General features: G+C 38.0%; 2 protein-coding genes across 2 annotated transcripts; both read left to right on the forward strand.

Annotated features, from left to right (window-relative positions):
• Nucleotides 1–10231: 10231 nt before the first annotated feature.
• On the forward strand, nt 10232–15257 carry LOC309503069 (calcium-responsive transcription factor-like; the record flags this gene model as incomplete). The annotated part of the gene is made up of 9 exons (XM_082175760.1): nt 10232–10279; nt 10467–10600; nt 10998–11324; nt 11405–11561; nt 11667–11730; nt 12181–12293; nt 12955–13264; nt 13364–13533; nt 15137–15257. 8 exons carry the CDS (start codon nt 10232–10234, stop codon nt 13399–13401), a joined length of 1191 nt encoding a protein of 396 aa, XP_082031886.1. The 3' UTR covers nt 13402–13533; nt 15137–15257.
• Nucleotides 15258–20566: 5309 nt separating this feature from the next.
• On the forward strand, nt 20567–27889 carry LOC309503070 (calcium-responsive transcription factor-like; the record flags this gene model as incomplete). Its single annotated transcript, XM_082175761.1, has 12 exons — nt 20567–20648; nt 22039–22159; nt 22536–22617; nt 22856–23045; nt 24948–25068; nt 25167–25310; nt 25383–25661; nt 25742–25898; nt 26004–26067; nt 26518–26630; nt 27309–27618; nt 27720–27889. Coding segments are annotated over 12 exons (1701 nt in total), but the record flags the coding sequence as incomplete, so codon positions are not given.
• Nucleotides 27890–27933: the final 44 nt, after the last annotated feature.

The raw sequence follows: 27933 nt of genomic DNA on the forward strand, positions 1-27933 counted from the left end.
TCTGCTTGCCTGTATTTACATGATCATGTGCCTGAATTTAGAAGATAATTATTTCATATTTATCATACATATACAAGAATGTAAGAAATTATAATATTAGCATTCCTCTGATTTAATTGGCCGAATGCTTTTACAAAAATGCTGAAGAAAGAATGCAGCCTTTGCTAATATTAATCTGTTTTACCTTGTTCTGTTCGATCGGTTGCTTCCATCGATCCATTGATGACTTCCACAAATAATCAGTTTTTCTTGAATCATGAATTTTCTTACATTCAGGTACCGCTGATGTTGTTGTCGTTGTAACAAGACAGTGATCTTCTGCCAGGAACATCAGGTCGATCTGCTCTTATCTAGAATCAGGTGGTTTGTCTTTGTCTGGCATCTCAGCTGAGACCTGTCCACTATGGGTGACCCTACCAGTAGTTGTGAACTACCAGTGGCGTAGCTCTCAGCATCACTGATGCACACAAGCCCTCACAGCACGTCAAGCTGCAAACCATGTGAGGGACCCTACACTACTCTAACCTGCAGTAACTGCTTAAAAGCAACCGCATATCAACCAACTAACGTTAGGCTACTCTAAACATCCTGACAACCACATAGCAATGCATGAAAAACCACTCAGAAGAGTCCAGCAACCGCAAAGCAACACGCTAACAACCGCGCAAAAAAACCTTGGCAAACGCATGTCAACACACAGGAAACCATCCAAAACATCCCAACAACCGTGTAGCAAAACGCTAAAAACCACTTAGAACAACCTATGAACAGCATATCAATGCTCTGACAATCACCATAAACATCCTGACAACCTCACAACAATGTGCAAAACACCTCTAGAAAATAAGACTTAACGTTACTCATAAAACTCTAAACTTACTCCAGATACAAAATAAAACTTATTCATAAAACTATAAACTTACTCTGTAACTATATACAGTATTTACATACAGGTCCCGCTGTGTGATACTCCGGGCTCCATGTGAGACAGTGATGACTCAGTGTCTGGCCTTCTTTCTTCGGGGTTCCTCAGGCAGGGGCTCTTCGCTGATGTCCACATGGATTCGAGGAGCGAAGCTTCTGCTGGTTGTGGAGAAGCTGTCTGTGATCCGGACACGTCCATCAGGATGCTCCGTCTCCTCCAGTGAAGGGCGGTTGAGTGCTTCCCACAGTCGCTGCTTGATCTTCAATCCTAGTTTAAGACTGTAGGGACGCTGCTGACCACTGGGCGTCTTCATCATGGGGTCCACCACAGAGCGGTAGATGTCCTGGTAGGCCTCTACGGTGTAGCCATGGATGGAGACAGGCTCATCCTGCTGACGCACATCCACTGAAGAGACTGAGACTGCGACTGCTGGACGGATGTCAGGAAGGACAGCAGCGTTCTTCCAGTAACGTTCCTCCAAACCTGTGGGTCCTCGAGCTTTACCAGAGATGCAGCTGTAAGTGTGATCATCTAACCTGACCAACGTTACAGCTGCCAGCTGTGGAAGCTCACTGGGGTCCGGACTGGAAGAGACGTCCTCCACCAATCCTCTCAGGCGTGTGGGAAGAGTCCTGATTCTTCTTGACCGACGCTGCTCCATGATGATGAATCAAGAAGAACTACAAAGACTGGAAAAATCACTAAGACTTACCAAATTGTAGAGTTGTGAAGAGCTTGCAGCAAGTGTGTTCAGGCTTCAAGGCTTCAGAAACACTTGTGTTGATTTCAAAAATCAACACAATCTACTGGACTGGCATAGAGTGTTTAGGATCATTTAAATGTAAACAACACTTGATATCAGCAGTAAGCCAATAATAAGAGCAGCATGAGCTCTATGCTACATGTATTATAATGCTTCTCCAATTACCATTATCATCTTCATTTATTCCTCTATGTAGGCTATAGCTTGTGGCCCTTACTCAAAGGGCCCAAACTTGTCAAAAAGACTACTTTACGCAAATGTTATATGGTTTCACAGACAAGGCTTAAGCCTAGTCCCAGACTAAAATCCACGTTTGAGTTGTTTTAACTGAAAGGTCATTTTCATGTTACTAATAAGTATTTTTTGTTGACGTGTATATATATATATATATATATATATATATATATATATATATATATATATATATATATATATATATATATACACACATACATATATATATATACATAATCATCAAGGTCTCTAGAATCATCCAAACAAAACAAATCTTACAAGAGATCTATAGTTTTTTGTATTCTTAGTCAAAAGGCCAAGCGGCAACTATAGTTTGCTGGGAAATCATGGGAAAATGGGGTATACTGTGTTAATAGGTTAATAAATCAAGGTTATTGGTCTTGTTTAGTGCATAAACATAACTTAACCCTTTAAATGACATCTTTACTGTACAGATATTGTCTGTATGCACTGTTATTTTTATGTCATTTTGTTATTTTTTTATATATTTTTTGTTATATAGATGTAATTCTATTTCATTCCATACATTTTTTTATTTTCATTTATCTTTTTGATGCACAATGCCCTGTTATGGCTGCACTTTGTTCTGCACTATGTTCCACCACTTTAACCTTTGTGCGCTGTTCGTTTGCTGTTTACAGTCAGGCAGTCAGGCAACAAAATGTAATTTTGCAACAAAATAATATATATATATATGTTTTTTTTTAACAAATGTAATTTTACTCAGTTTATTAATGTTTTTACTCCATATTTGGACATTTTTACTCCACAAAATTTATATAAATAAATTAAAAAATATTTTTATAAATTAATTAAAAACAGCTTTTAATGTAGAATTCACTTTATAAAAGACCTACATTTCTAAATTTCATTCATGGGGATAACATGGATAATTTGACATGGTTTAGTGTAAGATTTTTGCCCATCTTTTGAGACACCCCTCGCTGCAGCCTGTAGCACGACGACGTAGTTGGATGATCCAATACGTACTGGACGCGCATGCGCGGTGGTGCGTTTTGGTCTGTAGGCTACAAATAAAAAAATAAAAAATAAAATAAAAACTGAATTGAAGTTAAATATAAATGATCACTTGAGTGACAACTGCGTGATCTGACTGCTGTGATCAGTTTGTATATTAAACTTAAATTCAGGGGGTGTGGTTATTTTTTTGTTTTTTTATGTATGTACATCATGGCATGATGTAGGCCTAAGTACCGGTACATAAAACTCCGTCGCTATAGAAACAAAGACGCTAAAATGCAATCATACAATGAGCTTCTCTACTACTTATTGTGAAAATGATATTTTTATATTTGCTATTAGTATTATCCATACTGTAAAATCCTTATGTTTTTATTCAACGATGTGTGGGCCTAATGAAAAGTACGGGACAAATCCCGTCCCTTATTGATTTGATACGGGACTCGGGACGCATCATCTTACTTGTTAATACGGGACGATTTCGTATTTTAAGGGACCTTATGTACAGAGCACTGTGGAAAAATTAGTATAGCCATTAAAGAAGGAACTCTTTCCAGGCAAAATATCATTAAGCACTTTTTTTCTGACAAGATTTTGTTTCTTGATGCTGTTATTATTTTTGCGTTTTCCCTTGAATGTGTAGCCTACTGGTATTTTAAGTTGTTTACAGACCGTATTGTAGGCTATTGTAGGCCTACCTCTATGATTAAAATTACAGAGACAATTACTTGACTCATTTTTGCTTTCACTCAACAGCAAATATGACCTGAATAAAATAAAATAATAAAATGGCTTTATTTTAAAATGTTCTGTATACACGCATTAAATTCATCACATTTAGGTTTAAAATCATGTGATTTAAAATGTTGTAAAATTAACTATTTTGCATGTATGTAGAGAGAAACTAGGAAAGCATCACATTCATCTCACTTAAGACCAGCGCATGCGAATTATGTTCATGAACGTGACAAATGAACAAAAGACTCGGAAGGTAAAGTAATTATTTATGTTCCCTGTAAATTATTTTTGACTGCATTATAATGATTTCTTAATTCAGAATATGATCAAGATTGCGTAGGTGGATGTGATCGGGGAATTTGCCAGTTAAAAGTATAACATTTAAAGCCCCTTAAATGAACGAAATGACTCGTAAAAAGATTCATTCATTTTGATGAACGAGATCGAACAAGAGAGTCAGCAAAATGATCCGAACTTCCCCATCCAGTACGTATTGGATCATCCAACTACGTCATCGTGCTACAGGCTGCAGCGAGGACTTCTTGCATCTTTTGGAAAAAATGTACAAGTAAAAAATTATCACTTTAACCAGTAGATGGCTGCAGAGCTCCACTATTTGCTATTTGACTAGCTAAAATACATATTTTCACAAGTTTTTTTTTTTTTTTTTACAGTTGGATTCATATCTACATATAATGAAATCACAATTATAACAATAAAAGTTACTTTTTGGCAAAGTTTAGCAGTTTCTGAAAAAAAAAAAAAAAAAAAACGTTTTCAATAATGTTACATTATGATTTGAATCAAACCTGATCAGGATGTTACACAAAGAAAAGTTGAAGAAAAGTCTTTAGAGTTTATCATTTATTTCAAACATCTGTTTTTCATACTTCTACAAATTTAAAGTTTTTTAAAGGGTAACTAAACCCCTGGTCAGAGCCTGACTCCACCCACTGGCAATATTTGAAAAATGCTAGAAAAGTGGGCAGACCCCAGCGGAGATAGAGCCGTGAGCGGGGGGGCGTGCACCTGAGAGACCTGCTGTCAGACTCTCTAAAATGGAGAGTGACTCACAGGGTCGTAGAGACGCAAGACGACGTGGAGTACATGCATCTGATCTGATGAGTTTTATCGAGTTGATGTCAATAGCGCGCTCTCTATAGGCATATTCATATTTTGCCGCTATGTGAAAAAATCCAGCAAAATGCGCCGACGCGTTTGTCGACCCCAGAGGTTTTAACTTTAGCCTAACCATAAATTGTGATTAAAATATATATGATCACTCACATCAAGACGCCGCTGCGGTGGTGGAGTCCATGCAGGAGGAGCAGCGTTTGGCACTGCGTCGCTTATCAGCGCGAGGTGTGTGGAGAAGCCCATTTCCACCTCTATTGCGTTGGAGAAGTAATCCCGCGTAAAATGTAGGTTTCACATTCACGGTCTTCCAGGCCAAGTGCATGCAGACACTGGCGCTTAATTCCAAGTCTGCTGGAAAGCTATGCAGTCCAGCAGTGCTGTTGCAACCAGCAACATTGCACCTACGTACCGTCCTGACCACTGTACAATACAGATAAATCTACGCTAGCTCATACCAAGGGCGTGGTGAGCTCGGACCAGGGGCGTGGTGAGCTGGAACCTGCTTACGTCACCTGCCACCGCAAACATCCAATAGGGATCTCCCAGTCACGTGACCCCTAGCCGCGTGTCAGCCATTTTGACGGAATACTATTGCACAAGCGCACATACATGAGAATGCGGATTATCACGTTATATGGCTGCGAATTGATTAAAATAATGAATAATGGTCACTGTATAATTATCTTGAGCCTGCTGAAATGTTCCTATAAATATATTTTCTTTCCAACTGTGCAATCTTAATAATAAATAGGCTAAATATATTTATCCACTAAGCTGCAGCAGTCCTATGCTCGTCTTCCCATTAAGTTTTTTTTCTCTTTCTGACATTTCATACCTGTTGTTACATTTTTTTTTATTAAATTGACTATAAAAAAAGATTGCTTGTGTGTGCTGGTGTTCATTCCAGTCTTTTAAAATAGTTGAATGAATGAATGCTCGCGAGGTGCCTGTAACGATTTTAAATAGGCTAACGTTAGGCTAGTATTTAATCAATAATGTACACAGGGTAGAGGAGAACGACAGTCAACTACTTTGAATATTATAGCATTTTGGGCGTAAACATGTAAATAGTGAAAAGACTGACATTGAAAAATGACACAGAATGATTAAAATGTAATATTTCAATATTTAATCCAAATAAATAAATAAATGTTCGTGGTTCGCACTGATGTTATTCATTTGTTCTCACACACTTCAGCGTCGCGGTCACTGGCCACTAGCCTATCTATTATTAGCGCAGCGGCCGTCAGCTAACTCTTCACGTCATTGTCATCATAAAAAGAAATATACAAGAGGAAGATAAAATAATTAGGAATCATAGATCCATATGAAGCACCACGAGTTCTTTTTACAGGCATTAAATGTGTAGAAAAACTTCCTGACATTGAGTTCGGTGACATTTACAGCTACCTTATTCACTTCCCATCACGCTACACCGGAGCTTCATTAAAAGCATACAAATGCTTAGCAGGCTATCGGTATCACGAGTCCGGATGGGTCAGCAACTCTTTGATTTGGACGCCAGCGGGGAAGGATTTTTCAATCATCACCGCAAAGGTTGGTAAATAGATGAATATTTCGCGACGAGCTGTATTATCACCAGCGGTTTAGCATTTTCTATTCCGTCAAGATGGCTGCTCTAAATGGCGTGACGTCACGCGGGACGTCCCTATAGGAAAATTCAACTGCAGTAGCCACCGTTCAACCTTAAGAGGGCAGCACTCAGACGTTTTTACACCATATATTGTAAAATTAAAACACTTTATACCCAAATGTCAAAAAAGTTACTCGAATCAATGAACAGTTACAGCACTAATAAAGCCCCATTCTTACAGATCATTAACTAAAAAAAGTTGGTTTAGGGTTTAGTTACCCTTTAAATTTTCATTTCTGTCTATTGGCGCTTTTCCACTACACAGTACCAGCTCGCCTCGGCTCGCCTCGGCTCGCCTCGACTCGGCTCGACTCGGCTCGGCTCGGCTCGCTTTTCGCTCCGTTTTCCATTGCAGATAGTACCTCCACAATAGTACCTGGTCGTCATAGCGACGCCGCAGGAAACTGCCGTGACTTAATCTTTTACGCGAGACGCGCGAGACACACCCGCTACCCACACACACAGGACAATGGAGGAAATCGAGTGTATGCTGTTTTTGGATGTTTTTGTTTTTGTTTTTGCTGTTTTTTATTCAGGATACTCCGTCTGGCGCGTGCAATGATGACGCAGTGAATAGTGACGATTCTCTCTGACCAATCAGCAGTCTGCTGTGTTTCCACGTCACATTTTAGTATCGCCTCAGCTCGCTTTAGAACCTCGCTGGAGGTGGTACGAAAAAAAGTACCTGGAAGCAGGTACAGGTACAACTTTTACACAGTGGAAAACCAAACAGAGCCGAGTCGAGTCGAGCCGAGCCGAGCCGAGGCGAGCTGGTACTGTGTAGTGGAAAAGCGCCATAAGTGTGTTCTGTGTTGTCTCTGTTTTTTAGGATTTTTTTTCTTTCTTTCATTTTCTAAGTGGGTTCTGACCCCGCTTAGATAATGGACAAAATTAATTTGATTATAATCATAATGTAACATTAATGAAAAACGTTTTTTTTTTTTGACAAAAAGTTACTTTTATTGTTATAATTGTGATTACATAATATGTAGATATGAATACAACTGGAAAAACTTGTGAAAAGATGTCTTTAAAGTCCCTGTAAAGTCAAAATTAAGTATGTGTTCTGAGTTTGTCACACCACAGAAAAATGTGTTATTAGTCACCCAGCCAAATTTGAATGGAAAAAAGGGCCGACAAGTACATAAAATAAGCTATCAAAATCTTGAAAAAATGAGCAGGAGTCTCTGCTCTCAAACGCTGGGGGCGTGTCCGCTGGCTGCGCTGAAACCACGCCCTCACACTCAACTGTCTGTCACCGCTACAGCCAGAATGGATGCTCCTAGCAGCTTAATTGTTTTTACAAAGCCATACATGTTCGAGCCTGGACTACCTACTATAATTATAACATAAGCACACAAGGCAACTTACACTCATTGGTGGGCACGCACTGCCAACGATGGCACCAGTTGTCGGCGCGACGGGAGGATGAAGGCTGAGGCGGGAGATAGTCGGCTCGGCCGCAGTAACAGCGGATTGTCAGTGAATCCCAGTTGTCTCCGACTAAAGTTTATAAAACTATCCCGTGTAAAATGGCAGAGGCAGGTTTTGGCGGTGATCCTCAGCTCTCCATCAAGGTGGCTCTTCACAAAATTAATCCACCTCTTGTTGATGTGATACATTAGTTTTTCGTAAATTTAAATGATCTGTTTTGTACGTGATCGCATCCAGGTTACATGCATTTCTGTGATGAGGCATAACGTTAGCTAGCTAGCAAACTGTAGGCTGTAGTAACCATAGCATATAAAGCCTTTATATGATATCTATGGTAGGCTAACAGTACTGACAGTAACTCGCGATCGGCAAATTGATGTGAATGTGCTATATTGATATATTGTTAGGGGAGGGGACAGCGTCAGGGGCTCCAGTGCGTCATCAAGTAGGGGCGTGTCCAGGAGCTCAGGGGCTTCAGTGCGTCATCGAGCCCCCGTTTTAGCCCCGCCCAAAAAATCCGGAACTGTTTAACGGTCTAACTCCACAATTCAGTACTTCACAGTTCACAGTCTTTGTAATATGTTTTAGCAAAACATTTCTAACATTTCTAATGTGTTTAGAATTTTTTTTTAGAATTGCCTTTACAGGGACTTTAAGTTCAAGTGTTACTCTTTTGCCGTAAATCGATGCGTATGGCCGCATGGCGGAAACTAGTTATTTTAGTCTATAAAGTTATAAATATGGATATTTTTCTTACACTAATGCATCACTTCGCTTCAGAAGGCCTTTATTAACCCCTCAAAGCAGTTTGGGACACTTTTATGATGGATAGATGCACTTGTATGGACTCGCCAACTCCAATTGTATTCATCTTAAAGAAAAATGTCATACTCCTAGGATGGCTTCAGGGTGAGTAAATCATGGGCTAATTTAAATTTTTGGGTGAACTATCCCTTTAATCTAAGTCACCAGTGTTTCATGTAATATCAAAGATATGAGACCAAAGCATCAAAAACTAGACACCAATTGCTAGATGTACGGTGAAACAAACTGAATCACTTCAGAAAACTGGTAAAAACATGTGACCCGTATAAATTAGGCTAGTTTTATCTTTCATTTACTATGACTATTGGTGTTCCCCATTATTGATCCCAATTCTCTTCTTTTCCATTGTAGGGACAAACAGACATTTCATTTCCATTAAAATATCGTCTTTTTCATCATTGGAGTTTAAATCTGCATAAGGGTGAGTAAATGAGAAAATTCAAATTTTTACATAAACCATTCATATTCTGAATATGTTTCTTTGAGGCCTATTGCCTCTGTAGAATATAAGCAACAAGTAGCACATTAAGTTTTAAATTTTTTATTTGCAGATACAAATACTGTCAGTCATCTTAAATTGTTTTCTTTACCAATAGATGTCTGCCAAACCTGCTGACCTTGAGAAAATGCTTGCCTGTGTCTGATGTTTGATCCTTCTTGGTAAATGTCATTATTAGACATGTCTGCAGTTTGTTCCTCTAAAACAAAGTTCACACTCCAGACTGACACATAACTTTCGTTTATCAGGAGAAGATCCACATTTATGTGCCTCATGCTAGAATCTACTGACTATAAATGTACTTTGTATGACCTCTGCAGTTAATTCCAAGTCTTCAGTGAAATATCCAGTAGTTTTTGGTGAATTTTTTAGATGATCAAAATTATACACTGCAAATAATTTTAACTGAAAATGTTCTCCTCTTATTTTTCAGATACTTTATTGGAATAAATCTGGAAAAGAGGACCAAAGCTGCACAGAGAAAAGAGGTGTGTAAAATAACTGGGAAAACTGTGCAGAAAAATACTTTAACCATCAGTCCAGAAGTATAAAATGCTGATATATATTTTATAAACAATTTGTTTTGATATAAAATAATTGGCTAGTGCTCACTGAAGCCTGACTTAAGAGTATATTTGTATTTTATGAACAGGTTATGTATGTATGTATGTATATATGTGTATGTAATTATGTATGCCTGTTTTAAGGCATATGGTAAAAGTCCATCTAATGTTGTATGTGTTTATCTAGTGTTGTCTCTTTTGTAATCCACATAACAGAAAATGGAATATTACTTAAAGGTATTAGCTTTAATAAAAGCATGTTTTAAGGTCATCTTTTGTTTGAGCCATTTGTTTGCAAGCAATTTTCAGTGTGTTTTTTATTTTAGAATGCAAATTTTAAATTGTCAGATTCTAGTAGTGTTACAATGTAAAGATCACATTTTAGAGTACTTTAATACACTTTATAGTAATACACAGTTTATGTTGATTTCAGCAGGAACTCTAATTTAACAATATAATGGCAGCTGAACACCTGACAGTATTAGACTATGCAGCCTACAGCACAGTACTGTAATATTTTTTACAGTAAAAAATTGTTGCTTCAGATTACAGCATTCTACAGGTAAATCTAGCTGCCTGTAGTTTACTGTAAATTAACGGGGACATTTTTACAGTAATAAACTGTTGTTTCAGATTACAGCAGGTCCACTGTAAAATTACAGCATTCTACAGGTAAATCAAATTTTTTACAGTGTGGTTACTGTAACACAGAGGCAGAGCTTGAGGCCGTTCTGCTTCTACACAAGCAGCAGACTCACGCTGTGTTTGGCACCCGCCAATCACCCTCACCGGCTAAACCTGCCACCAGACTCATGTGGAAATCACAGTATGTGCCCTATGATGGCATTCCCTTTGTTAAGGAAGGTAATATGGCCCTTTTTGCTTGTGGGATCTGTGGTGTGACTTATGTGAGATACCCTTATTTAAGTCTTAAAGCTGTTTAGTCATGTAGTCTTTATTTAGTCATGTAGTCTATATGTTATTTTAATGAGCACCTCATTTGGAATTTTAATCGATGTCTGTAAATTTGGGGGCATCTGAATGCTAGTGGTATATTGGCACACAAAATTAGCAAATACGATTTGTTTGAAAGAAAGAAATACTTTTATTCAGTAGGATGCATTAAATAAATATAAAATGACAGTGAAGGCATTCATAAAGATTAAGCAGCAACATGGAATGCCAGTTTGGTCCTCGGAGGAAGGGCGTTCAACCTAAAAAAGGGTCAGAGCAAGAAACGAATCAAAACATACTCTACAAAGCCAAGACAGGTATTACACCCAGCTCCCTACAGAGAAAGCTCACCTGTACCATGACGTGGACACTGCAAACCTGCCTCCACTTCCAGAGCAGATCTGCTTTGCAGAGGAAGAACAAAATGAAGATGAAGAGGAAGAGACAGAGGAGCTGGACAGTGAAGCCATGCAGGATGTCACGATGGAGGATGGGGCGTCTCTACCCTCTCGACTACACCCGCTCGTGGCAGAGAAGATCTGTGATTTGGTAGCACAAGGTCATAACCAGGTTTACACTGTCCGCAAGCAGCTCAGGTATGATTAAATGGTTTCAAATCTCCTTTGTTTTATTTGCTGGAAAACTATTTACCGTTGCTTTGTGAACGCCCTGGCAGGAGGTTTGTGGAACATGAGATGTTCAAGTCAGAGGAAGTGCCTGAGAGACACAATCTGTGTTACTTTCCCACTGTCAATGACATCAAGAACCACATCCATGAGGCTCAGAAAGCTCTTCAGCTGACGGCGGGACCACTGGCTACCTCAGATACAGAGGTGTGAACAGAAAACATATTTGTAAAGCATTAGATTGGTGAGCACAAATATGCCAACCATTTTCTGTAGTAAGCATTAATTTTTATGTTTTTGTTGTTGTTGCAGTGGAAAGCAGAGGCTAATAACCTGCTTCCAGAGACTTTGACCCTGACTCCTGCTACTGTGGATGGTAAAATACTGTTGAAATATTGTTTGAAATTTGACATACATTATTAAAACAATAAGTGTTTAATGAGTTGAGGCTGGAATACACTACAAAATGTATGTCCAGGTTTTTGTCATAGTAGCTCAGTGGGTAGCACTGTCGCCTCACAGCAAGAAGATCCCCGGTTCGAGTCCCGGCTGAGCCAGGAGTTCTGTCTGTGTGGAGTTTGCATGTTCTCCATGTGTCTGCGTATCCTCAGTCATTCAGTGTATGATGCCTAGAGTTTTAAAATCTGTTCAGAAGTTGTGTAGTGTATTCCAGCCTTTAACATCTTGGAATCATTCAATACAATTTATTCTAGAGAGTAGAGGAAAGGTCCTGCCTCAAAAAGAAAGCACATACAGTACCTGTAGTCAAAGTATAAGCATTGTTTACCCTGCCACAGAATCTAGTGTACTGCTGTTATATTGACAGTGTCCTCTCAGAAGGAAGGACTCTTGGAAGAGAGTGACACTCTTTCTCCAGAGGCTGTGCAGCTCTTCAGCTCTCTCACCTCACTGCAGCCCAAGATCTTTGCACATCTCCAGGTGACCCTGTCCTGAAATTATCATTTTTTTATATGGATCTATTCATTTATTAAATGAATGCATTCATTTTTTAAGTTTTTAATTTCTGAATAAATGTAAAAAGTTCCAGGGTGATCAACTGTTCTGATAGTATAATTGAAGAAACAAACAAAAAAAAACATTAAAATGAAATGCTTGAAAACCTTATTACGTAATTTTTGTGTACATTTTTGTTTTGACTTTTTTTTTAATGTTCCTTTTAACTTATTAAAACATTATTTCAGAGCTTTCAAAACCTCTAGTTTTAATTTTTTTTTTTTTTTATGTGTTGGTTAATGCGAACGTTAAGGGAACATTCAATTTTATAATTTTGCAAACATTATGTGAAGATTACTTTTGAATGTTCTCTGAACATTCTGAAACAAGTTGTAACATTTAAAAAAAATGTTAGATAAACATCCAACTAAAATATTTCAGAAAAAAACTCATTGTTTTTGTGCTAAAGTTTTGAGAACATTATTTAAAAACGTATAACTTTGAACAAATGTTCTATTAACGTTAATGGAAGAATGTTTGTTCATAAAAACTTGCCTGGCTTCATCTTTGAGAATGTTCCCTGTTACCTGGGACAAAGCTGGTTGGCAAACTTATCCTTTAAGAGTGCTCTCCTCTTGTCTGATAGGCCATCCAGCTACAGTCTGCCTTGTGTCCAGTTGAAGACACTGCCCAACCTACACCACCACCAGAAGCCCCAGCGCTGTCCAGCCCTGCACCTCCACAGCCTGTTCTGCTGAGTCCGTCCCAGTTCCTCCAGTCAAGTGGCAGTGCTGGTGAAAGCATATCTCTGTGTGACCCCCCGACCCTGCTCGGCATGAGCCAGCTGGTGAGTGTGACCTCGGTGACTAATGCCGGAGCTGAAGGTGGCATCACACAGATCTTGTTGGAGGACGGACAGGCCATTCCAGTCCAGATTGTGGACCCTGCAAGCATAGGTAAGTACATGGCACCACAGAAAAATAAATAAATAAATAAATTTAACCAATTAGAATCATGAAATTAACATAAACCTGTTGTTTGTTCTTATTGTTCAGCTTTGACTCCCTCAGCAGACGACACTTCAGTTAAATAGGAGAGTGGGAAATCTATGGATGTGTCAGTCAGAAATACAACAACGAGAAAAGAAAACAAATGTCCGTTTCTGTGACAACAGCGATTGACGATTGAGCTCTTTGACCAATGGAGGACTGATTCATTGTTTCAAGTACTGTATTATGATAACATGAACTCATGCAATATTGATTTGTATTATTATTTGTTTCCATTTCCCATTATTGCTATTTTAATTTATTACAGTGGTGACTGGAGGAAAAAAAACAATTTCTCAAAAGTATGAATGAGATCAAAATTTTATATTTAAAGCTAAATGTTTTCTGTTGCATTCTATTCACACAAAAAAACTATTTCACAACTTTTTATAAGAATATCTTATGAGTATTTCTGCAGGTATTTCTACCCTTTGAATAGAAGCCTAATGGATCCTTGCGGTGGACTTTTTAAAGTCCCCCTGTGGTGAAATTCAAGTTTTTAATGTTGTTTATATGCCTATGTGGTGTTTTTAATATGCTTTAAGACAAACCATGTGCAAATTCATAAGTCAGCAACACTGCTGAGTATTTTCTCCTTAAAACTGCAGTGAAACAAAGACGCGGTTTGAAATCGCTGGTGTTTATGATGTCACAAACTACCTTGTAACCAATCAGATCAACATGTGATTGTCAATGAGTGGATCTCTGAGCGGGTTACTTTGCATATTCATAGAACCGGTATACTAAATGAGGCAAGGGTGTAGAGTTACATTCAGAAGTTCAGATTACTGTGATAGTGTTTACCTGTGAATAGTAATTGTTGTATTTTAATCATTTTCTCTGCTTGCCTGTATTTACATGATCATGTGCCTGAATTTAGAAGATAATTATTTCATATTTATCATACATATACAAGAATGTAAGAAATTATAATATTAGCATTCCTCTGATTTAATTGGCCGAATGCTTTTACAAAAATGCTGAAGAAAGAATGCAGCCTTTGCTAATATTAATCTGTTTTACCTTGTTCTGTTCGATCGGTTGCTTCCATCGATCCATTGATGACTTCCACAAATAATCAGTTTTTCTTGAATCATGAATTTTCTTACATTCAGGTACCGCTGATGTTGTTGTCGTTGTAACAAGACAGTGATCTTCTGCCAGGAACATCAGGTCGATCTGCTCTTATCTAGAATCAGGTGGTTTGTCTTTGTCTGGCATCTCAGCTGAGACCTGTCCACTATGGGTGACCCTACCAGTAGTTGTGAACTACCAGTGGCGTAGCTCTCAGCATCACTGATGCACACAAGCCCTCACAGCACGTCAAGCTGCAAACCATGTGAGGGACCCTACACTACTCTAACCTGCAGTAACTGCTTAAAAGCAACCGCATATCAACCAACTAACGTTAGGCTACTCTAAACATCCTGACAACCACATAGCAATGCATGAAAAACCACTCAGAAGAGTCCAGCAACACGCAAACAATCGCGCAAAAAAACCTTGGCAAACACATGTCAACACACAGGAAACCATCCAAAACATCCCAACAACCGTGTAGCAAAACGCTAAAAACCACTTAGAACAATATGAACAGCATATCAATGCTCTGACAATCACCATAAACATCCTGACAACCTCACAACAATGTGCAAAACACCTCTAGAAAATAAGACATAACGTTACTCATAAAACTCTTAACTTACTCCAGATACAAAATAAAACTTATTCATAAAACTATAAACTTACTCTGTAACTATATACAGTATTTACATACAGGTCCCGCTGTGTGATACTCCGGGCTCCATGTGACACAGTGATGACTCAGTGTCTGGCCTTCTTTCTTCGGGGTTCCTCAGGCAGGGGCTCTTCGCTGATGTCCACATGGATTCGAGGAGCGAAGCTTCTGCTGGTTGTGGAGAAGCTGTCTGTGATCCGGACACGTCCATCAGGATGCTCCGTCTCCTCCAGTGAAGGGCGGTTGAGTGCTTCCCACAGTCGCTGCTTGATCTTCAATCCTAGTTTAAGACTGTAGGGACGCTGCTGACCACTGGGCGTCTTCATCATGGGGTCCACCACAGAGCGGTAGATGTCCTGGTAGGCCTCTACGGTGTAGCCATGGATGGAGACAGGCTCATCCTGCTGACGCACATCCACTGAAGAGACTGAGACTGCGACTGCTGGACGGATGTCAGGAAGGACAGCAGCGTTCTTCCAGTAACGTTCCTCCAAACCTGTGGGTCTTCGAGCTTTACCAGAGATGCAGCTGTAAGTGTGATCATCTAACCTGACCAACGTTACAGCTGCCAGCTGTGGAAGCTCACTGGGGTCCGGACTGGAAGAGACGTCCTCCACCAATCCTCTCAGGCGTGTGGGAAGAGTCCTGATTCTTCTTGACCGACGCTGCTCCATGATAATCAATCAAGAAGAACAACAAAAACTGGAAAAATCACTTAGACTTACCAAATTGTAGAGTTGTGAAGAGCTTGCAGCAAGTGTGTTCAGGCTTCAAGGCTTCAGAAACACTTGTGTTGATTTTTAATCTACTGGACTGACATAGAATGTTTAGGATCATTTAAATGTAAACAACACTTGATATCAGCAGTAAGCCAATTAGAGCAGCATGAGCTCTATGTTACGTGTATTATATGCGTCTCCAATTAACGTTACCATTATCATCTTCATTTATTCCTCTATGTACAGAGATGGGCATAAATGCATGGAAATGTATTTCAAATACAAATACAAAATACTGTGTGAAAAAATGTATTTAAATACAAAATACTGTGTGAAAAAAAATGATTTAAATACAAATACAAAACACAGATTTTTTTTTAATATTTTTTTTTTATACAAATACAGTATTTTGTATTTTGAAAATGCACAAAATACATGTGAAATTGGCCATCCAGTGCAGGTATAGGTCACAGTGAATGAAGAATGAAGAAACTACATAGGCCTACTGACTTTTCATTCCTAACCACATCTCTGCCCTTTCTTTCTTTCTTTCTTTCTTTCTTTCTTTCTTTCTTTCTTTCTTTCTTTCTTTCTTTCTTTCTTTCTTTCTTTCTTTCTTTCTTTCTTTCTTTCTTTCTTTCTTTCTTTCTTTCTTTCTGGCAATTACAAATAAATGTATGCAAAATAGCAGCCATTTATATACTTATTTCTGGTTACAATGTAGTCTATTACTTGTGGTGAACACTATTAAAAAAATCATACTGAATGTAAAACTGTGGGAACCTTTTCTGCTTTCTAGCAAAGAATATGGATGGGCGATATGACCAAAATCTCAATTTTACTTCAGTAACAATATCATGGTTTCACACTTCTCAATATCAGTTTTGATTCCATAGCATAAATTGAATTTCAAACTCTTTTGCTGCAGGTAGTCCAATGCTTTTTAAGTAATTTTATGTTTATGTAAAGTTTATTTGTTTCCATAAGTTTATTAAAATTAGAAAGTGCATCTAAAATTTAAAATTATAATTAATTTAGATTCATTTGACACTATTTACCCCTTTTTGATTATAATTTTTTTATGTACAATAAAACAAAAAGCTGAAGATTTTTGCGGAGTATCATTCATCAGTGCTTCTTTTTCCACTCCAACGTTCCAATAATTCCTGCCCACTAAAAGTTGCAAGAATAAATTTGATTTTACCCCACAAATAGGCCCGTCTATGTAAACGATTTAGAAAAAGTTCCATCAATTCAAACTTTATATCATTGCTATGATATGTGTCACATCACCCAGCCCTAATATGCAGTAATGCTTCAAACACATTTGACAAAAATCAACTATTCTTTCTTTTATTCTTTCATGTTAACTGAAGTGAATAATGCACTATTTTAACTTTAATCAACAAGTAGAATTGATCATAACATTCTCACCTTATAAAAAAAATCGCTGATCCAATGTTGAGCGAGTAAATGTCTGAACTAGTTGATGGACAAAATCAGTACCCTGATAAAGAGGTTGACTGGCATAAAGTATTTTATGTATTTTGAAAATACAAAAATACTCATCTTAAATGTATTTAAAATACATATTTTAAATACATGTATCTGAAATACTACCCATCCTGTATGTATACTGCATGTATGTATGTGTATGTATGGTCAGAATTAATGGCACCCCAGGTAAATATTATCAAAAATGGCTGTTAAAAAATTAATCTGCATTGTTTATTCTTTTGATCTGTCATAAAAAAAAAATCGCAAAAATCAGACCTTTCATTGAAGTAAAAGAATTGAAAGTGGGGAGGAAATCACATTATGAAATAAATATTTTTCTCCAAAACACGTCGGCCACAATTATTGGCTCCCCTAGAATTTTTTACGAGTAAAATATCTCTGAAGTATATTCCCATTAATATTTACCTTTATTTAGCACACCAGGGTTTAAATAAATAGTTTAAATATGACGAATACACAAAGGCCACATTTTTTAATCATCAATCACAATGAGTAAAACCAAAGAATATAGTTCTGATGTGCATCAAAAGATTGTTGAGCATCACAAAATAGAAAGTGGCTGTAAGAAAATAGCTAAAGAATTGAAAATCCCCATTTTGAACCCCAGGGCAATAATTAAGAAGTTCCAATCAACTAAAGATGTTACGAATCTGCCCGGAAGAAGACGTGTGTCTATATTGTCTTAATGCACAGTGAGGAGGAAAGTTTGAGTGGCCAAAGACTCTTCAAGGATCACAGATGGAGAATTGCAGAGATTACTTGAGTCTTGGGGGTCAGAAAGCCTAAAAAAAAATTATCAAACAACCCCTTCATCACCACATGTTGTTTGGGAGGGTTTCAAGAAAAATCCTCCTCGCTCCTCCAAAAATAAACTCCAGCATATTCAGTGGTCAGACACGACTGGATCTTCAAAAGGGACCGGATTCTATGGTCAGATGAAACAAAAAAAAGGATTTTTGGCAGCAAACCCACCAGATGTGTTTGGTGCAAACAGGGATGAAGAGTACCCCATGCCTATACAGTTAAATATACTGCTGGATCTTATATGTTGTGGGCCTATTTTTTTGCTGGAGGTCTTGGACATCTTGTTCAGATACATTATTATGGATTCTAGCAAATACCAACAGATAAAACAATCATAACCTGTCTGCCTCTGCTAGAAATCTTATAATGGGCCGTGGTTGGATCTTCCATCAGGACAGCGGTCCAAAACAAACATCAAAATCAACACAAAAATGGGTAACTGAGCACAAAATGAAGCTTCTGCCATGACCGTCCCAGTCCCCTACACTGAATCCTATAGAAAATGAGTGGAGTGAACTGAACAGAAGCGCCAACATGGATCTGGGAATCTGAAGGATCTGGAGAGATTCTGTATGGAGGAATGGTCTCCGATCTCTTGTCAGGTGTTCTCCAAACTCATCAGGCATTATAGAAGAAAACTCAGAGCTGTTATCTTGGCAAAAGGAGGTTGCAAAAAGCATTTAATAACGGGGAGCCAATAATTGTGGCCAGCGTGTTTTGGAGAAAAGCATTTATTTTATAATGTGATTTCCCCCCCCCACTTTCAATTCTTTTACTTCAATGAAAGGTTCGATTTTTGCGACTTTTTTGAATGAAAGATCAAAAGTATAAACAATACAGATTAATTTTTTTTACAGCCATTTTTTTAATCATATTTACCAGGGGTGCCATTAATTCTGACCACCACTGTATATCATATTACTCATCTTTGTGTGTATGTAGTGGTGTTTGTTAAGGCCAGCATCACTGTTAGGAACTGGGTTCATGAATGAATCTGTGTGCTGAAATACATCTTTAAAGTGAACATAGCATTCTTACATTGACTCGTTTCTTTTGTTCACTAAAGTGTCTTATTTTGTTCAGTGCTCGACTGCTCTGGTGGCGTCTCCTGCCTCCACAGACTAGAGCACAAGACGCTTTTATTGGAGTGCGGCCGGCCTGTGAAGAAGCATTTGGTTGGTTGTGAATCTACTAAATAAATCTGTTTGGAGTCTGATTAAATCCTGTTGGAGAATGAATATTCAGATGCATAGTTTTTTACATTTGTATTTGTTTTATTTTTCATCCTTTTCTTGTTCTTTTTCTAGCCTGGTAAATGTCCAGTAGCTGACCAAATAAAACAAAAATATCTGCTCAAATTATTAATTCTGTTTTTAACCTGTGTCTTGATTTTGTAATTGCAGACACCAAGGGCGAAAAGAAACGTAAAGTTTCTTTCTAGAAACATTGAGCAGCTGAAAAGAAGAAAGCAAAGACACACTGTAGGTTACGCTAAGATTTATGTAGTGATCATCAATCTTTACTGCCATTTGATTTTTCTCCTATAACAAAAGAAAATGAACCAATAATTTGGATTTATTTTAAAGCGTGCAAGTATATGCTTTGTTTACTGTGTTATGTTTGCTAACTTGCAAATCAATACATATTTATTGTCTGCATCCACTAATATCATTGTTGGCTAGTTAAATAATATTATAAATTCATAATATCTAGGGCTGCAACTAACGATAATCCATTAATCTGTTGATTATTACTTCACATAATCTGATAAAAAGGCTGATTTTATTCTATATTTTTACATCTAGCTCTAAGCACTGAAAGCTTTTAAAGCAAATAGAATATGTATGTATGTAAGTACAGTATGAGTTTGTATATGTGGTGCTGCATGAAGAAAATTGTCATCATCATCATCATCTGCCACTCAGTCATGATGTTAAGTAAAATTTTTTTTTTTTTTGGTGCAAATTTTTTAGAACGTTTTCTATTTTTACTATGTTTATTACCTCATGAAGACTCATCTGGATTTTGATGTTTTGGGTCTTTTGATTTTTCACACTGCTAATCATAATTAAATAACCTGCTTGTCTTTTTAATCCACTAGCTGATGTGTAACTCAAGGTCTGTGCTGTGATCTTTCACACCAATATACTTTTATTCTACTATAGTGTCAATTGCCAAATTGAACTACATATAAAATATGAGAATACACCTGAACAAATCTCTCATCTTGTTAAAAAGACAAACAGTAGAGGGCGCTGCTCACTCAATGCCGGTGGCTCTCTCAACTTCTACAACTCCTTCCTTCTATGACTGATTTCTCCAAGTGCAACATGTTCCTGGATCAACATCTTTGTTGATCCTGGAACAACATTCCCATCAACCAATCAGGTTTGAGGGACAAGTTTATTTATATATTTATATATATTTATATACGGTGTCCCATCTGTGTCTATAGAGGGCCCTCAGATGTTACTACCTCAAGGTCAGCTGTTGAAAGTAGCAAACTCATCTGGTAATTAATTATGTTTTTTTTATTATTAAATATATTACTGACAATTGCTTTTCTAATTATATATATATACACACACACACACTCTCACTGGACACTTTATTAGGTACACCTGTTCAACTGCTTGTTAAAGGGATATTTCACCACTGGAAAGATGAATGTGTATTTAAATTGGGTCATTTATGTAGTAGAAATGTGAAATTATTTTAGAAGTTTGTGCCTTCTAGAGTGAGTATGTATTTTTGGCTCATGTGGATGAAAGACAACAACTCCCAGAATGCACTTGCTTCGCTGCCCTACGAGGCCACTCCCAAGCCACGCCTATCGGTTACAGAGGGCAGTATCGAAAGAAATGATACAACTAGGCTACTAGTTGCCTCGAAACTGAAAAGACGCTGTTTTATCGTGAGATCTCACCCCCTATGGGTGGGTTGAAAGCATGCGGATCTAGCTCTGGCCAAAAAAGCCTCCGATGATGCAAGATTACGATTTTTGCGTCATCTGAGGTTTTTTTTCCAGACACACAATACAGAAATCTCTCGTCTCAGGGGGACATGAGGGAGGGAAGCACGGTCTTTCAAAAATACTACCAGGTTTCTACTGTGAAGTATACGGTGAAGTATCCCTTTAAGGCAAATATCCAACTCTAGCAACTCAATGAATTTAGGAGAATGGAGAAGAAAGGTGATTTAAGTAACTTTGAACACAGCGTGGTTGTTGGTGCCGGACAGGCTGGTCTGAGTAATTCGGAAACTACTGATCTTCTGGGATTTTCACACACAACCATCTGTAGGGTTTACAGAGAATGGTCGGTAAGAAAAGTAAGAATATGCAGTATATCCAGTGAGCAGCATAGAGCAGTTATATGAGCGAAAATGCCAGAGGTCAGAGGAGAATGACCAGACTGGTTCAAGCTGAAAGAAAGGCAACAGCAACTTAAATACCACTCGTTACAACAAAGGTCTGCAGAAGAGCATCTCTGAATGCATGTAATGGTGTGAGGGTATTTTCTTAGCACACTTTGGGTCCCTTAGTACCAAGTGAGCGTTGTTTAAATACCACAGCCTACCTGAGTATTGTTGCTGACCATGTCCATCCCTTCATGACCACAGTGCACACATGTTCAGATGGATACTTCCAGCAGGATAATGCACAATGTCACAAAGCTCATATCATCTCAGATCATCAGTTCACTACACTCAAATGTCCTCTAATAAAGTGTCTGGTGTGTGTGTGTGTGTGTGTATGTATGTGTATGCATATATAATAGAGTAGTTAACATCTAATACTGAAGAAATGAAATAGAACTAATAAAATAAACCGAAAATGAAAAGAATAATGAAGAAAATTGGTTGCTGTCCGGTTCTGCCATTTCTTTCTGTTCTGTTAATAGAAATCTTTGTGGAGAAAAGACAGCAGTCAATCATCACATCCACAAAAGACAATGATGGCACCCATAGTTTATCTGCACTAGCGGCTCAGAATGTCACCGGTATTAAAATTCAGAAAAAAGGGTCAGTAAACCTTGTTTGCACATTATTATATCTGTCATATCTAATCTGAAAGATAAACTTTCCTATTGTGATTTTTATTATTGTGTTTTTTTACAGCTGATTTGTTTTAAATGTTGAAAAACACTTATTTGAACACAGATTTTACAAGTCTTGTGCAAATATGGAGCTGGAAAATATGTACTGGATTAGCAAAAAGCATTCATATGCATATGGAATGGGTTGACAAACAAACTACCCAATTAAACTCCTGTTCTGGCTCAATTTACCCCTGGCTTGAACAAGAAGAAAACTGCTTCAGGCCTTGCCCCATTCCTGGAGTTTAAGTGTACATTAAATTATTGACAGTTTTATTGAAATGTCTTCTCATTTCTTTCAGTTCTCCTGATGTATTTGAGCCCCCAGTGAAGCCATTACCATCAGGGGCACCAAACTGGGCTCTAAGACTGCGTGGGTGTGAGGTTTGTCCAGTAGAAAATGGATAAATAGATATTTTTTTGACAAAACTTATCAAAATGTAAAAAATAACATTAAAAAGTAGTGTAATATGCATGGAAATAGCCTAAATGCATTGTACTTTTTGTATTGTGCGTAGAGCCCTCTGTCAAACAGATCCATTTACAGCAACACAATCTGATGATGTCAAGCTAATGTGGCTTGGTGAATCTTTTTTCTGTGTGATTGTTTCATGAGGAGCAGAAGATCGGAGAATCGTACCGTGGTTACTGTAACACAGAGGCAGAGCTTGAGGCCGTTCTGCTTCTACACAAGCAGCAGACTCACGCTGTGTTTGGCACCCGCCAATCACCCTCACCGGCTAAACCTGCCACCAGACTCATGTGGAAATCACAGTATGTGCCCTATGATGGCATTCCCTTTGTTAATGCAGGTAATATGGCCCTTTTTGCTTGTGGGATCTGTGGTATGACTTTATGTGAGAAACCCTTATTTAAGTCTTAAAGCTGTTTAGTCATGTAGTCCATCGGTTCCCAACAGGGGGGTCGCGGCCCACAAGGGGGCCTCAGCGAGCTCTGTGGGGGGTCGCGTCATATTTTGAAAAGTTTTGAGCAATTTGCATTAAATAAAAGTCCTTAACTTTTTTCTGTTCGAAATGTATATAATGAGCGAGTTCATCATGAATCCATTTTCCAAACTGTGTTTTTGTCTTATCCTGAATCACTATGGTATACCTATAATAAGTGATTACATTGGGACTATTTAACACTGGTTCGGATCGCTGCTGCTGCGGAGTAGCCCAGTACCTGCGTGACTCGTCATAGACGCACACAGAGAGAGAAGTAGTTCCGGCTACAATATGTTCTTCCGAAAGACGCATTATTCTGTTAATAAACGCATGTTTGTTATCGCTCGCTATAGCGCCAAAAGCCTCAAAAGTAAAGTCTCACATTGATAAAGCCTCACAAATAACATGCAAGTATTGAGGCCCCAGACACCAGTCATTTAGTAATAGCCTATATTCATTCTTTTTTTACCTACACACAAGTGTGAATACTGATATTTTTGTTATTGCATTTAAAACAGGGCAAATTTATAGCCTACTCCTAGGCTTACATTTTTAAATTACAAAGGGCCTACTAATGTTTTTGTTATTGTATTTTCAATATTATAGGTTATTATTTGTGCATAAACATATCTGTTTATAGTAAACATACCGTTTGTTTGAAAACAAATTATTTAGTCATCCTTGCTGCAAGCTTACAAGAGCGAAAATATCATTAAATGTGAAGGGGGGCCCTAAAATATTTTCTTGGGAAAAAGGGGGTCTCAGACAAAAAAAGGTTGGGAACCACTGATGTAGTCTATATGTTATTTTAATGCCTGAACTGTGTTTTGACTAATATTGGAATTTTAATCGATGTCTGTAAATTTGGGGGCATCTGAATGCTAGTGGTATATTGGCACACAAAACACAAAAAGCAGATACGATTTGTTTGAAAGAAAGAAATACTTTTATTCAGTAGGATGCATTAAATAAATATAAAATGACAGTGAAGGTATTCATAAAGATTAAGCAGCAACATTTTCAATTCAATTTAAACATATTTGAACAGAAGACAGTTATTTTGAATTGTAATAATATTTCACATTGTTACTGTTTTTACTATATTTTTGATTGAAAAAAGCAGACTTGTTGAGCTTCAGAGACCTATTAAAAAAATCTTACCAACCCCAAACATTTAAAAAGCATTGTATGTGAATTTAAAATTTACAGTGTTGATCTTTTTTGGGGGGGAAACAGACCAAATCATTATGGAATAAAACAATTTAAGAGATAATTGCGACTTTTTATCTCACAGTTATAAACTTGCAATTACGAGAAATAAAGTCAGAATTGCAAGATATAAACTTGCAATTCTGAGAAAAGTCTGACTTTTATTTATTTTTTAACTTTTATTTTACATTTCTGACATTATATTTCACAACTGCGAGTTTATATCACACAGTTCTGAGAAAAAAAAGTCAGAATTGCGAGATGTAAACTCGCAATTGCATGAAAAAAAGTCCGAATTGTAAGATAATTACCCAAGTCACAATTACCCTTTTTTATTTTTTATTCTATAGCGTAAACAAGCTTCCATACTAATTTGTCCAGATTTTTGTTCAATCAAATTGTTTCTAGAATGAGAATGCTTGCAATAGCAAGTTGCATGTCGAGGCGGGACATGCCTTGTTCTTAAGCCTTGATTGAATGCTGTTGTTGCAGATAATGTAATGGTTTTACAATATGCACACTAAGTCATTTTATCTTGATCTTTAATATGGTTTTAAGGGAGCAGAGCCATTGTGATGGAATGCCAGTTTGGTCCACGGAGGAAGGGCGTTCAACCTAAAAAAGTGTCAGAGCAAGAAATGAATCAAAACATACTCTACAAAGCAACCTGCCCTGCCAGGTACACACAACCTACAGTTGGGCCAAGCACAACAGATTTGTTCTGTGCACAGGAAGTTCATTATGAAACCCACACTGTAATATTTGACAATTTTTCAGAATATATATCAAAAAAGTAAGAAAATTCCCGGAGTACAAGGTTCCTACAGATCCCAAAGTGGACAAGAAGGTAGTGCGACAAGAGCAGGAGAAAGCCTTCTTCAACCTCAAGAAGAGTTTATGGGATGTTGGAGGCATTGTAAGGTATAAACATCTAGCCATCACAGTCCATCACATGACTACAAGGTTCACTTCATTCATTTACATTCGTGACAGGTATTACACCCAGCTCCCTACAGAGAAAGCTCACCTGTACCATGACGTGGACACTGCAAACCTGCCTCCACTTCCAGAGCAGATCTGCTTTGCAGAGGAAGAACAAAATGAAGATGAAGAGGAAGAGACAGAGGAGCTGGACAGTGAAGCCATGCAGGATGTCACGATGGAGGATGGGGCGTCTCTACCCTCTCGACTACACCCGCTCGTGGCAGAGAAGATCTGTGATTTGGTAGCACAAGGTCATAACCAGGTTTACACTGTCCGCAAGCAGCTCAGGTATGACTCAATGGTTTCAAATCTCCTTTGTTTTATTTGCTGGAAAACTATTTACCGTTGCTTTGTGAACGCCCTGGCAGGAGGTTTGTGGAACATGAGATGTTCAAGTCAGAGGAAGTGCCTGAGAGACACAATCTGTGTTACTTTCCCACTGTCAATGACATCAAGAACCACATCCATGAGGCTCAGAAAGCTCTTCAGCTGACGGCGGGACCACTGGCTACCTCAGATACAGAGGTGTGAACAGAAAACATATTTGTAAAGCATTAGATTGGTGAGCACAAATATGCCAACCATTTTCTGTAGTAAGCATTAATTTTTATGTTTTTGTTGTTGTTGCAGTGGAAAGCAGAGGCTAATAACCTGCTTCCAGAGACTTTGACCCTGACTCCTGCTACTGTGGATGGTAAAATACTGTTGAAATATTGTTTGAAATTTGACATACATTATTAAAACAATAAGTGTTTAATGAGTTGAGGCTGGAATACACTACAAAATGGATGTCCAGGTTTTTGTCATAGTAGCTCAGTGGGTAGCACTGTCGCCTCACAGCAAGAAGATCCCCGGTTCGAGTCCCGGCTGAGTCAGGAGTTCTGTCTGTGTGGAGTTTGCATGTTCTCCATGTGTCTGCGTATCCTCAGTCATTCAGTGTATGATGCCTAGAGTTTTAAAATCTGTTCAGAAGTTGTGTAGTGTATTCCAGCCTTTAACATCTTGGAATCATTCAATACAATTTATTCTAGAGAGTAGAGGAAAGGTCCTGCCTCAAAAAGAAAGCACATACAGTACCTGTAGTCAAAGTATAAGCATTGTTTACCCTGCCACAGAATCTAGTGTACTGCTATTATATTGACAGTGTCCTCTCAGAAGGAAGGACTCTTGGAAGAGAGTGACACTCTTTCTCCAGAGGCTGTGCAGCTCTTCAGCTCTCTCACCTCACTGCAGCCCAAGATCTTTGCACATCTCCAGGTGACCCTGTCCTGAAATGATCATTTTTTTATATGGATCTATTCATTTATTAAATGAATGCATTCATTTTTTAAGTTTTTAATTTCTGAATAAATGTAAAAAGTTCCTGGGTGATCAACTGTTCTGATAGTATAATTGAAGAAACAAACAAAAAAAAACATTAAAATGAAATGCTTGAAAACCTTATTACGTAATTTTTGTGTACATTTTTGTTTTGACTTTATTTTTAATGTTCCTATTAACTTATTAAAACATTATTTCAGAGCTTTCAAAACTTCTAGTTTTAAACATTTAAAAAAAAAAATGTGTTGGTTAATGCGAACGTTGAGGGAACATTCAATTTTATAATTTATAATATATAATAATTTTGCAAACATTATGTGAAGATTACTTTTGAATGTTCTCTGAACATTCTGAAACAAGTTGTAACATTTTAAAAAAATGTTAGATAAACATCCAACTAAAATATTTCAGAAAAAACTCATTGTTTTTGTGCTAAAGTTTTGAGAACATTATTTAAAAACATATAATTTTTAACAAATGTTCTATTAACGTTAATGGAAGAATGTTTGTTCATAAAAACTTGCCTGGCTTCATTTGTGAGAATGTTCCCTGTTACCTGGGACAAAGCTGGTCGGCAAACTTATCCTTTAAGAGTGCTCTCCTCTTGTCTGATAGGCCATCCAGCTACAGTCTGCCTTGTGTCCAGTTGAAGACACTGCCCAACCTACACCACCACCAGAAGCCCCAGCGCTGTCCAGCCCTGCACCTCCACAGCCTGTTCTGCTGAGTCCGTCCCAGTTCCTCCAGTCAAGTGGCAGTGCTGGTGAAAGCATATCTCTGTGTGACCCCCCGACCCTGCTCGGCATGAGCCAGCTGGTGAGTGTGACCTCGGTGACTAATGCCGGAGCTGAAGGTGGCATCACACAGATCTTGTTGGAGGACGGACAGGCCATTCCAGTCCATATTGTGGACCCTGCAAGCATAGGTAAGTACAAGGCACCACAGAAAAATAAATAAATAAATAAATGTAACCAATTAGAATCATGAAAATAACACATAAACCTGTTGTTTGTTCTTATTGTTCAGCTTTGACTCCCTCAGCAGACGACACTTCAGTTAAATAGGAGAGTGGGAAATCTATGGATGTGTCAGTCAGAAATACAACAACGAGAAAAGAAAACAAATGTCCGTTTCTGTGACAACAGCGATTGACGATTGAGCTCTTTGACCAATGGAGGACTGATTCATTGTTTCAAGTACTGTATTATGATAACATGAACTCATGCAATATTGATTTGTA

This window comes from Leuciscus leuciscus, assembly GCF_965113295.1.
Source record: "Leuciscus leuciscus genome assembly, chromosome: 7".
Classification (NCBI taxonomy): domain Eukaryota; kingdom Metazoa; phylum Chordata; class Actinopteri; order Cypriniformes; family Leuciscidae; genus Leuciscus; species Leuciscus leuciscus.